Source organism: Sminthopsis crassicaudata, chromosome 5 (assembly GCF_048593235.1).
Source record: "Sminthopsis crassicaudata isolate SCR6 chromosome 5, ASM4859323v1, whole genome shotgun sequence".
NCBI classification, from domain to species: Eukaryota; Metazoa; Chordata; class Mammalia; order Dasyuromorphia; family Dasyuridae; genus Sminthopsis; species Sminthopsis crassicaudata.
Window position 1 is genome coordinate 228,153,370 of NC_133621.1, and position 13,226 is coordinate 228,166,595.

The window sequence follows — 13,226 nt, forward strand, 5'->3', positions numbered from 1 at the left end:
CCCATTGAATAGCAAAAAATCAAAGCCAAAATTAAAAAAAAAAAAACTAATAGAGATAAACATTCATAGTTTAAGTAAAGCAAATTCTTGAATTGCTCATAACTAAAAATGTGTCTCATTCTGCATTTTGAATCCATCACTTCAGTGCCAGCCGGTAGATATTATGTTTGATCATTAATCCTCTGAAATGATATACTATCACTTATTCATCCATTTTCCAATTGATAACTATCCCCTTAATTTCTATTTTTTTTCCCATTAAAAAAAAGCTACTAAAATATTTTTGTATATAGGTGTCATTTTCCTGTCTTTGATCTCTTTAGACATAGAGTTCTTTTTTTAAATTAGAGCTTTTTATTTTCAAAATATATGCATATTTTTGATTTCCTTCACAGGTTAATTGTACAATTTCAAAGTCTGATTCTTTTTGTACAGCAAAACAATTGTTTGGACATGTATACACATATTGTATTTAATTTATACTTTAACATATTTAACATGTATTGGTTAACCTGCCATCTGGGGTGGGGGGAAGGAGGGGAAAGATTAGAACAAAAGGTTTGGCAATTGTCAATGTTGTAAAATTACCCATGCATATATCTGGTAAATAAAAACTATAAAAAAATAAAAGGTTCAATCCATTAAAAAAACATGCATAGATAATTTTCAGCATTCACCCTTGTAAAACTTTGTGTTCCAAATTTTTTCCCCTTCCTTCTTTCCTTCCTTCCTTCCTTCCTTCCTTCCTTCCGTAGACAACAAGTAATCCAATATATGTTAAACAAGTGCAATTCTTCAAACATATTTCCACAATTATCATGCTGCACAAGAAAAATCAAAAAGGAAAAAAAATATAGGCCCTTAGTCAAAAAGTAGTCAATGGCTTAGTTAATTGAGGGGTAAAGTTTCAAATTGCTTTCCAGAGGGATGGGATCAATGCACAGCTCCACTAATAGTACATTAGTGTCTGGCCCTTGAATTTAGTTTGGGTAAGTGAATTTAGTTGTACAAATCTAGCCCTCAGACCATAAAGAATAGGGTCAATTATTGGAAAAAGACTCCTTTGGTTACAACACACTGCCATGAGCAGAATCCCTAGAATGAGTCTGAATGAATGGGTGGAGATTTAGAGAGAGGAAGAGACACAGGTTCTTGTCCTTTGAATTATGGACACACATTTTTTTTTACATATATATAAATAAATCTAGGAGCAATTGGTCAGAGATAGAGATTTCAATGCTGATGGAATGGGGATTTGGTTGGGGGTGAGGAATTGGAAAGCAGTTAGTCTGAAAAGGCTTCCAAGATGAAGCAAACTTTGAGCAGAAGCTGGATGAAGGGAGAAATAGGATTTAGTGACTGACTCACACCATGTGCAAGTCAAGTCCAATGATCTGGGTTCTAGTTCTCTACATTTACTTATGTGTAAATCACTCTCCCTTCTGGACAGCAGTTTTCTTTTCTTTAAAATAAAGAAGTTGGATTAGATGATCTCTACCCAGTTTCCTTTGAAAGGAAGGAAATTAGCATTTATCAGGTTCCTACTATCTGTCAGGTACTTTACATGTATAGTTCATATAATCTTCACAACAATCCTGGGAGATAGGTCTATTATTTTCTTCATTCTGTAGTTGAAGAAATTGAGGCAATAGAGGATAATTGACTTACCCAGCTAGTGTGTGAAGTTGGATTTGAACTCAGGGCTTCCTGGCTCAAAGTCCAGGACTCTAACCACTGACCACCTACTACCTTCTGGGAGAAGGCAACCTTGGTTGGTGGGGACATTGGAGAGTAGCCTCAGAAGACAAGAGAGGTGTGTGTGTGTGTGTGTGTGTGTGTGTGTGTGTGTGTGTGTGTGTGTATGTTGAGGGTGGAAAAGAAAAAAATCTGTCTAGGTAGGAATTAAAAGAAATGACTGGAGGAAAGGGCTGAATGGGAGGGAGGGAGGGGCTTTGAATTTGAATTTCAGGGCAGGGATTCTGTCTCCCTATAGTGGTAATATATGACTGGATAAAATATGGTCTTTATGGTCCCCAAAGAGTTAATGAGTAGGTGTTGACTGACTCACTGTCTATGCCTCTTTTTCTTGGGAAGGGGTATTGAAGACAGACCCTACTTGCCTTTGGATTCCGGGGGACATCCCTTGCTCTTACTGTCTCTAGATTTCCCAGATATCACAAACAGAGCTGCCTTTTCATTTTTCTTTTTGGGCAATAATGGACATAATAGATATAATGGATGAGGAGAGAGAATTGAGGGTTTAGGATAGAAAAAAGATTTTATGAGGGTTAAAACAAGAGGAAAACAATGACAATGACTGATCCCTGGACTTTCCAGTCACTTGGGTCTTTATAGAGGTCTTTAGGCACTTTCATCTCTGCTTTCTTCATTTATACAATGAAGAGGCTCATTCCCCTTTTTTCCTTTGCTTCTTTTAGATTTTTCTAGTTGGTTCATACAACTCATAATTATTTAGGAGCATATCTTTCCTGAATGGATTATTCAGCTCCAGAGTAGGGTCTCTTCATTTTTTTTTTCTCTTTTCCCTCTTCAAGAGGCTGCTTGGGCTAATAGAGCAGGTAAAGGACAGGGAATAAAAGTCCTACTTCTTTGCTTCTGTCTACCAGAAGCTATCTATAAATTTTCCATAAACAGGATGGGCAGTTAATAGGTAACAGTAACATTGTACCTAGAGTAAAAAATTTGACACATAATAATATGTTTCTATTATCCAGATTCCCCTAGCCAATGGGAACTTTAGGAAAGACATGTATCATGTGGATTGATAAATTGTGTATTCTTAATAATATCATCTTGGTAGCTGGGGCAATGTATTTATTTATTTTTGCTGAGGCAATTGGGGTTGACTTGTCCAGGCTAGAAAGTGTTAAATGTCTCAGGCCACATTTGAACTCAGATCCTCCTGACTTCAGGGCCAGTGCTCTACCCACTGTGCCATCTAGCTGCTCCTGGGGTAATTTATATATAATGCCTCAGGATTTTATGTGGACATCAAAAGGGCAAGATAGGACACAGAATAGAAAATACTCTATAGCAGGACTTCTTAAACTTTTTCTGCTCCTGACTCCTTTTTGATCAAGAAATTTTCATGCAACCCCACTATATAGGTATATAAAGTGGATAAACAAATAAAACATTTATTGATAATAAATATTAATTTTGCAACCATCTACGTTCATTTATGAGATCCCATATGGGGTCACGAACCGTAGTTTAAAAGGTTGGGGCTGTATAGGAAACAGAGAACTTGGTATAGTGGTGGTACAAACTTATAATTCCTGCTGAGGTTGGTGGACTGTTTGAGATAAGGAGTTCTGAAATGAAGTAAGGTTAAGTTTGATTGGGTGTCTGTTCAATCTGCTACCACTAAATCTATCACCAATATGGCGGCATTGCTTGCTGCCAAAAGTGGGTAGACCATCCTCATAATGGAGAGATCCCTAGCCAAGCAGTGAGAAGAACTGGATTTAAATTCTGACATATGATTTCATCATAGCTGTCACTTAAAGTAGTTAGATGGTACAATGAATAGAATGCTGGACTTTGGTTCTGGAAAACCTTAGTTAAAATCCCACCTCAAAAGCTTACTATCCTTTCTAGTCACTTAATCCCTGTCTGCCTCAGTTTCCTTATCTGTAAAACAGGATAGTATCTATCTGATTCTAAGAGAATCAGGTGAGATATTATTATTATTATTATTACTACCACTTAACTTTCTTATGTCTGTTTCTTTAGCTATAAAATAGGGTCAAACAAGATGACCATTTAAAAAAGTTCTAAGTTCTATATTCCTTTAATCCTAAAACTAGCTGGGTTAATGGAAGAAATCATGTCCTTTGATTCTCAGTTCTTTGCTTCCTGAATACTGCTGAGTTTGCCTTTGATACCAGTGTAATAGAGAGCCCCTGCAGGCTATCAGGCAGGTACAATTGATCTGATCCAAGTAACTGTGCCCTCCAAATGACTTTTGTAGGTGTGTTTAGTGACAAAGCAGGTACAAGAAAGATGGGCTCTTGCCAAAGACCCAGCCCAAGGGATGTTTTGGATTTTTTTCCTTTTATGCCCCTGTAACCAAACCCAGCTGCTCCAGCACATATATAGGCGCCCTGAGCAGAAGTCTCTTCATTCACTGGCTCTGGCCTAATTACCCTCTTGCTGGTGGTTACAGTTATCTGAAGGTCTCCTCTTCTCCACCAGTCATGATTGCCAGACATCAAGGAATCCGAGCCAGCTCAAAGGGCTTTAGCAGTGGGTCAGCAGTAGTGGGTGGGGGCAGGCGGGCTGCCTTCAGTTCTGCCTCTATCTCCGGTGGTGGAGGCCGCAGCTCCTCTTCTGGAGGCTTTGGCAGCAAGAGTCTCTATAACTTCGGGAGGAACAGGAGCATTAGTGTGGCGGGGAGCCGGCAAGGGGCTGGATTTGGATTTGGGGCTGGAGGCTTCGGTGCTGGAGGTTTCGGTGCTGGAGGCTTTGGTGCTGGAGGTTTTGGTGGGGCATTCAATGGCCAAGGGGGACCCAACTTCCCTGTGTGCCCTGCTGGTGGGATTCAAGAGGTGACCATTAACCAGAGCCTGCTGACCCCCCTCCACCTGGAGATTGACCCAGAGATCCAGAAGGTGCGGACAGAAGAGAGGGAGCAAATCAAGACCCTCAACAACAAGTTTGCCTCCTTCATTGACAAGGTGAGCTGGTCTAAGTCTAGATAGGTGCAGGTGTTAGGCTGAAGAGTTCTGGAGTCTCACACTGATTTGGAATCCAAGGACTTGGAAATGAGGGCAGGCTCTGACAAGTACTATTTGAGAGATCTTGGGCATGTCATTTCCTCTCTGGGCAAAATGGCTTCTGAGACGAAATTTTAAAAGTCTATGATTCTTTTCTGTTTTTTTTTTTTTCTCTTTAAAGGTATGGGTCATATTTTATTTCACCTTTGTATCTCCAAGGGGTTTCTTTGGGATCTTAAACACTTAGTGAAAAAAGTGACTAACTCTTAGATTCAGATCTCTTCTCTATTGATTGTTATTGGTGTGGTTCATGACACATCACTTAGTTTGCCTGTGCCAGTTTCCTGATGTGTAGAATAGACATGTTTATGTGAACTAAATGAACTCTGTGGTTTTTTTTCTAATACGTTATGTGACATGAAACAAGTCAGTCACCCTCTCTGGGTTTTAATTTCTACTAGCTACAAAATGGAATAATTTCTCTTACTGAAGGGATCATAGATTAGTTTCCAGATGGATGACACATAGCATTCCACCTGGAATCAGGAAGACCTGAGTTCAAATCCTACTTCAGACTCTGGGGATTTCACTTAATTTCTCTTTTCTTCAGTTTCCTTATCTATAAAATGAGAATTATAATAGCATCTTCTCCTCTTCACATTTGTTGTGAGAATAAAATGAAATAACATTTGTGATGTGTACTTTGCAAGCTAAAGATTTGCCACATAGCATTATTTAAATGCTAGATGTGAATGTTACCTACTGAAACTAGTGAGCGAATTAAAAATATTACAGAAGCCAAAGTAATCCTACTGGTGAACTTTGAGCTCACAGGATGTGCTATGATATATTGAATAAGTGATAAATCCTTTGGATTCCAATCCTTTGGATTGTAAAGCCCATATCTGCTTCAGGTTTAGCCAATGGACTAAGAGCCAAATATGATGGCTGGTAGAGGACAAATCAGCCTTCAAATAGCTGAGTCATACATTACGAAAGAATTGCATGAGTGTGATCCCTTTTCCCCAGTCCCTGGGACAACTCTTTCAGGAGCTCCACTCAGATAGACTCTTAAAATATGTCTAAATATTTCCTATCCTATATATAAGGGCTAGATCAAGAAAGATTTGACTATATCTAAAAAGAACTGAATAAAAGAGCCCTGAATTTGGGATTTAAAGACTTGTGTTCAAATGCAGGCTCACTTACTTATCACCTAAATTATCTCTAGAAAGATATTTAACTTTCCTCTCTGTGCCTTAGTTTTCCTTCTTGTAAAACAAGGTAGTTGGATTAGAAGACTTCTAATGGGCACTCTAAAATCCTGGTTCTTAATGATTTATTATTCTTGTTAAAAGCCAGGAAGTAGGAAATATCATGTTTTTTTTTAATATTAGTATCAAAACACATAACACATTTTGTGTTCTAATGCTAAAGCTTAATGACCCTACCATACATTAGTATTAGAATGTATCTTATAAATTTAGCAAGTATCATTGACTCTCAGTATTTACAGATCTGGAGATCATTTGAGGCCACTTTAATTTTACCTTATTTCACTGGACTTAAACCTAGATTATTTCAAGCTTTTTCCACTTATATACTATATATCTTTCATGAACAATTTTTTATTATTAAATTTTATTTTTAATTTATGGAATAAAACAAGCATTTTTATAACAGTATAATAAAAAATGATTGTACATGAAATTGCAAATCTACTATATATAACTTGCTATTCCTGTCAAATACACAACAGAATTATCATATAAATTTCCTTTTCCCCTCTTCCTTCCACCCTAAAGATGGCTATCAACAGACACAAATAGACATTTTTACATATACATTTATATATAATTACTTCTATACATAATATTAATCAGTTCTTTGGATGCAGATATTATCTTTTTTTCAAATGGAATTTAGAGTTAATTGGGTATTTTAATAGTCAAAATACATTCATTCAAAGTCATTTCTAAAATAATATTGCTATCATAATACAATGTTCTCTTGGTTAATGCTCATTTTGTTCTTCATTCAGATTCTTCATGCTCTTCTTTCAATTTTTCTAAAATAATTGAGCTCATCATTTCTTATTCCATCACAATCATGTACCATAACTTGTTCAGCCATTATTAATTATGCATAATTATTTGCATGTTGTCTTTCTTATTAGGATGTGTTTCTCTAGAGACTGTGGTTTTTTTTTGCCTTTGTTATCTCTCCAATGCTTGTCACAATGGCTGGTTACAATGCTTAATAAATGTGTGTTGATTAACTGTCCTTCACTGGCATTTCCAAGAGCATAGTAAAGAACCATGTAAGCAGAAATTGCCACCAAGATCAAACTGAGAATTCACATTTAAATGCTTATCTAAACCTTTATCCTGCTGTGATCTGTTAAGCTCTTTTCACTAGAAGAAAGCTTGTAGTTATTATAACTCTACTGGAAATCAGAGAAAGAATCTTAAAAATATAAATGTTTCATTTAAGAAATAGGGAAAATGAGACTTGTTTCTAAGATCCCTTTGAGTTCTGAATTAAGGGTTATTCTTCCCTCTATTTCTAGTCAAAATTAAATGATTCATTCCCCATCTCCCCTTCTCTTTGGATGGAATGCATTTCTCTTCCAGAAACTCCATTGCTGGAAGAGAAGAACTGAATTATTTTGTTTTTGAACTGGACACTGACTGCTTGGGGCTCTCTCTCTCTCTCTCTCTCTCTCTCTCTCTCTCTCTCTCTCTCTCTCTCTCTCTTTCTCTCTCTCTCCTGAGGCAATTAGGATTAAGTGACTTGCCCAAGGTCACACAGTTAGGAAGTGTTAAGTGTCTGAGATCACATTTGACTTTAGGGCTGGTGCTCTATCACTGTGCCACCCAGCTGCCCCATTGGCTTCTCTCTCTCTCTCTTTTTATTATAGGTGAGGTTCCTTGAGCAGCAGAACAAAGTCTTGGAGACCAAGTGGAATCTCCTGCAACAGCAGACAACTACCACATCTAGCAAAAACCTAGAACCTTACTTTGAGACATATATTAGCTGCCTGAGGAAACAGCTGGACAGCTTGCTCAATGACAAAAGCCGCCTACAATCTGAATTGAAGACTATGCAGGACAGTGTGGAAGACTTCAAGAAAAAGTATGTTTTGCTTGGAGTAGGGTGGCAGGGATTAGCCATCTACCAGGAGCTTGGCTAGTTGATTTATGAAGTCTAACTTTCTGGAAATCAGAGACCATATGCAGATGACCATTCTCAATTCATTCTCCTTAAACTTCTAGACATAGTTTAGAGTTAGAAATACTAAAGGCTCAATAAAAATCATTGAGTCCATTTTCCTTCCTCTAGACATCCACATCTTCAATGAAATCAATAAGCTGAGGGTTAAATAATAAACAATTGAAAAAAGAATCGATTTTACATCACCAATGGCTTATTGGCATCTAAAACCAAATATCTAAAAATCAACATATCTAAAACAGAGCTTGTTATCTTTCCTCAAAGCCTAACTCTCTTCCAAGCTGAGGTTCAAGAGTAAGAGTAGTTTTGATGTGCTAACATGGTCAAATAAAAGGCTAAAAGTAGTGGAAATAGGACTGGCTTGGGAATCAGGAGAACTAGTATTGAGTTTCAGCTCTATCACTGATCAGCTGAATGATTTTGGGCAAGTCACATCTCTGGGTCCAAGTTATCCTAATCTGTAACATGAAAATTAGTTAGATAATTAGATAAAGGTAAAGGTACCTTTTAGGTCTGATACCTGTGATTCTGATTTCCAATTCTAACAAGAAGAATAAACTAATGTAGCTTATCACATGAAAATGGAGACCAAATAGACACATGGTGATAAAAAAATACAAGTATTTCTTGTGACTATTTCTACACTCCACCAAAGAGGCTTAAATATTATCATTGGAGATGGCCGAATAGGGTAGAAATCCTGAATTCTTTCCTTCTGTTAGCATCAGATTACCTGGCTGGGGATGCCCTCTATGTGGCATTGTGTAGAGACAAGTTTTTAATTCCTTTTCCTTTTTCTTTGGAAGACATTTTCAAATTTTCTCTTTGCTTCTATAGTGTTAAGATTGATTTCCAGAGTTTTGGTCTTATGGAGGAATTCTGGAAAATTTAATTTTCTGGACATTTTCAACTGAGTATTTTGTAGCCTCTTTGTGGCTCAAGAAACACTAGCTAAGCATGTTTTCCCTTTCCCACCCCCTCCTTCTCTCCAACCCCAACAGATATGAAGATGAGATCAACAAGCGTACTACTGCTGAGAATGATTTTGTGGTCCTCAAGAAGGTAGGATGTGAGCTCTCTGAGGGACTGATTTTTGTTTTATGTGAATATCTCTGGAGCCTTGAACAGTGCTCTTTGTACAAGTAGGTAGGTAGGTAGTCAATGAGTTCAACTGAATTGAACTGATGATGAAGCTGGAAGAAAAATTCCTGTGATAGCCTTGCTTTCCTTTTTTTGGTCAGTCTTTGACTTGACTCATCTGGTTTATCCATTTCCATTGAACCAAATCAATACTCCAAACCCTACTCCACTTAATGGTGCCTAGGTCTGTGAAGTCAAAGAGAACTGGGGAATTGAACCAGGATCTGAGAAATTAAGACTGTGCAGATAGCTCATTTGATTAATTCATTTTTCCCCCAGATAGACTTTAGAACTTCCCCTATAGGTGGAATTTGATACAATATTGGCCATTGTCCCTTTACTTAGTTTTTTCTAAGTATTTTTTCAAATCTTACTGATATATTTCTTCTTGTAGTTCCAGTCTTTGCAATAACAAAATACTATCTTATCCACCTCCCTTTGTAGGATGTGGATGCTGCCTACATGAACAAAGTGGAGTTGCAAGCCAAGGTAGATGCCCAAAATGATGAGATCAATTTCCTAAGGACCCTTTATGAAATGGTAAGAACTTCTTTATTTTCCTCTGGATCTGTGATAATGGTGGTTAGAAATCATTCCCTGTCCTTTTAAAGGAACTCTTTTTTTTTTTGCTTGTCTGAAAAACAAAAACTCATTGGAAAAGAACTCAAAATGATGGAAGTGATCATGATATAGAGATTCTATGGGTGGACATGATTCAGTAGAATTCTTCAGGGTCAAAGATTCCATTGGTGAAAGTGACCCAGTTCCATTCTATGGGGTGCTCCCTGAGTTAAGAGTAGAGTAATCTTTTTATATACAAATGAATATTTGAACAGCGAATATTGAACTAAATTGAATTAAGTTTTTGAAACTCAGTTATTGCAGAGTAGTAGGATTATCCTTCTGCAGAAATAAATAGATCACACTCCACTTACCACTTTAAAGTTACCAAAACACTTCCTTTACAACATCTCTTCCTCTATATAATGTTTCCTAGAGGCTGGCAGCTTTCGACCAATCTAAGCCTCTATGGTCTAGTCCCATTTAAATTGAAAAAAATCCCCAGGTTTTTAATAATCAGAAATCATTTAGAAGGACATACGTTTGGGTGCCAAGATTAGCATCTATGTTTGTGCTTTGTAGGAACTGTCACAGATGCAGAACCATGTGAGTGATACCTCTGTGATACTCTCCATGGACAACAACCGATCTTTGGATCTGAACAGCATCATCAATGAGATCCAACTACAGTATGAAGATATCATCCAGAAGAGCAAGGCAGAGGCTCAAAATCTGTACCAGAACAAGGTGGGTGATCAAAGAGTTATGGGGATGGTCTATGGGACAATGCTTCTGGAATTTCAAAAATCATTCCACCATTCATCAATATGTCCTTGGCAAATTTAAGTAAAAGCTTTGGCTAAGCAAATGATGGTTAATCTGCTTCAAAGGGACCACATAGATGTGTTCTCAAATGGGGTAGAAATGATTAGGGATTATTTAATATTTGGGAATGAGTATTCATGCCTTCCAACTTGGAGAATGAAGAATTGATCCAACTTGGCATTTTCATGGCCTTTAGGTTCAACAGCTTCAGCTTTCTGTTGACCTGCATGGTGATAATCTGAAGAATACCAAGAGTGAGATCTCTGAGCTCAACAGGATGATTCAGAGGCTTCGGGCTGAGATTGAGAACGTCAAGAAGCAAGTGAGTGTGAAGGAGGATGGGGGGGGGGGATGACAAAACTGAGTAATGCAAGAGAGACAAACAGATGAAATGTCTAAAAACAAATCAGATGGACATTTGTTCTCTTCTTTAAAAAAAAGGCGAGAATAAGGAAACCTGAATCCAGGTCTTAGCTCTGACACTAACTGGCAGAATGATTTTGGGTGGGTCATTTTTCAACCCTTAGTTTTCTGTAATAACAATAATAATAGCAACAACAATGATGATAGCTAATAACTCTCTTAGGTTTTCAAAATAAATGATTCATGTAGTATATATAACAGAATTCTGAATTTGGAATCAGAATTAATAAGCTTTTTTTTTAAACATTGTAAAGTCAAAGGATTTGTATTTGAATCCTTATTCTACCACTTACAATTTGTGTTTCTCTTTTCAAGTCTCTGTGCCAACAGTTAACACTTCCTTCCTCCTATAGTGTCAAACTCTGCAGACATCAGTGGCTGATGCTGAACAGCGTGGGGAGCTGGCCCTGAAGGATGCCCTCAGCAAGCAGACTGAGCTGGAAAATGCCCTCCGGAAGGCCAAAGAGGAGCTGACCCGGCTGTTGCGAGACTATCAAGACTTGATGAACATCAAGCTGGCCCTGGATCTTGAGATTGCCACATACAGGAAGCTTCTGGAAGGAGAAGAATGCAGGTGAGATGGGGGTAGAGGGCTAAAATAAATAGGCCACGATAGTTTTTAGAGAAACATGAGACATGTAAGCATAAAGGAATTTAGTCAGACCTAAAAAAGATTTCCTTCAGAAACTGTTGTTCAAATGAAACGGAGGTGTGAAAACAGAGAGTATTCTCATCTGTTTGGGAGAGTGAGAGGAACAAATCCTGTTAGATGCAGGGATGGTTTATGATTCACCATGTATTTTTCTCATCCCACAGGATGTCTGGAGAATGCCAGAGTGCTGTAAGCATCTGTAAGTAGCCTTCATGTCTTCTCCTATTTGTTGATCTAATGATTTAACCCAATATTGCTTATTAATTATTATTATTTTTGCTTCTCCCCCTTGCAGCTGTAGTTGGTGGCAGTATTAGCTCTGGAGCCCTCGGAGGAGCCTTTGGAAACTACTCTGGGCATGGGCTGGGTAGTGGTTTAGGCAGCGGAAGTGGCTTTGGGATTAGCGGTGGCAGCTCCAGCACCAAGATTGTCTCCTCCACCACTGTGGGCAAGAGGACCAGCCGATAATGGGGAGATGGCTCCCTATATCCACCTGAGCACTCACAACTCTATCTCTTCAATTTCTGTTTCTCTTTCACCTTAAGCACGTACCTTTGCCCCATGTCCTCTGGATCTGGCTCAGAGGAACTGTTTGAGGACAAGACCATCCTCTTCTCTCACTCCTCATTCTCTTCCAAGGGTATCCTTGAGGGGATAGTGTCTTTGGCCAACTCTTTCTGGTGTTTTATTGCCTTGTTGCTGCTCTGGATAAGCTTCTTGATTGGACCAGGAAGCAGTTTTTACTTGACTTTCCATCTTGGTCAGATAGGGGAGAAAAATAGCTAGGCTGTCTCTCCCCTTTTAAAATAATTGTGCCCTTTTCTCAATAATATGTGCCATCTCTTACTCATAAATGGAACTTCTCAATCTCTTAATCAGATTGAAGTCTTTCACTGATGGACTTTGTATTCTCCCAAACAGACATGTTTCCGCCCAGATCGGGGTTTGTTTACATGCCTGCAATAGATACATCTTCTCCCATTTAAAATGGGCAATTTAACATTCTTACCTTATTCAGGCCAATCCAGAATTCATTCTCCATCACTGAAAGGTAAAAGTTCTAGTTCTACAAGGTTGACACACAGTCAGTTGTCCTTTTACCTCCTCTTTCCTCCACTGCTCACTTATTATCTTGTTCTGTTCCTATTTTGATGTATACTCAATAAAATGCACTTATCATTCATCTTGAGTCAATTGTGTTTATAACTGAGATAGAAGCATAGTTTATGTGACTGAAATTATTCAGATAGTTCATGTCACTGAGATAAAAATGGCTTACACCTTTTTTTTTTTTTAAATAATGTCATGGACTCTTTGACAGTCTGATGACACCAATGGATCCCTTCTCAGAACAGTACTTTTAAATACAAAAAATAAAATGACTAGGATTACAAAGGAAAACAATTATGCTGAAATACAATTATAACAAAGCTGTAGACCCCTAGGTTGAGATCCCTTAATCTAGAGGCTTTGTCCTGGCTTATGTTTTAATTTCTTGTGTCCTCTGGCACTGAAGGGTTTAAGGAGCCAAGAACATTGAGAAATATTCATCTACAGAATTGACAAGTCCTCAGGTAATGGCAATCCAATCAAACCAAATTCCCCAAACAAATAGAGGCCACAGCTGAGAGGAGGTTGGCTGACTATGCTCT

General features: G+C 38.0%; 1 protein-coding gene across 1 annotated transcript; it reads left to right on the forward strand.

Moving 5' to 3' along the window:
• The first annotated feature begins 4,139 nt into the window (after nt 1-4,139).
• KRT4 (keratin 4) lies at nt 4,140-12,757 on the forward strand. The gene is made up of 9 exons (XM_074270299.1): nt 4,140-4,700; nt 7,660-7,874; nt 8,975-9,035; nt 9,558-9,653; nt 10,257-10,421; nt 10,696-10,821; nt 11,276-11,496; nt 11,739-11,773; nt 11,870-12,757. Exons 1-9 carry the CDS (start codon nt 4,221-4,223, stop codon nt 12,040-12,042), a joined length of 1,572 nt encoding a protein of 523 aa, XP_074126400.1. The 5' UTR covers nt 4,140-4,220; the 3' UTR covers nt 12,043-12,757.
• Nucleotides 12,758-13,226: the final 469 nt, after the last annotated feature.

What these genes read in the sequence shown, in the direction of transcription:
- KRT4 (XM_074270299.1), top strand. Translation starts at nt 4,221, where the DNA reads ATGATTGCCAGACATCAAGGAATCCGAGCCAGCTCAAAGGGCTTTAGC. An exon ending in TTGAGAACGTCAAGAAGCAA is followed by an intron (nt 10,822 to 11,275) that starts GTGAGTGTGAAG and finishes TTCCTCCTATAG; the next exon opens with TGTCAAACTCTGCAGACATC. An exon ending in CCAGAGTGCTGTAAGCATCT is followed by an intron (nt 11,774 to 11,869) that starts GTAAGTAGCCTT and finishes TCCCCCTTGCAG; the next exon opens with CTGTAGTTGGTGGCAGTATT.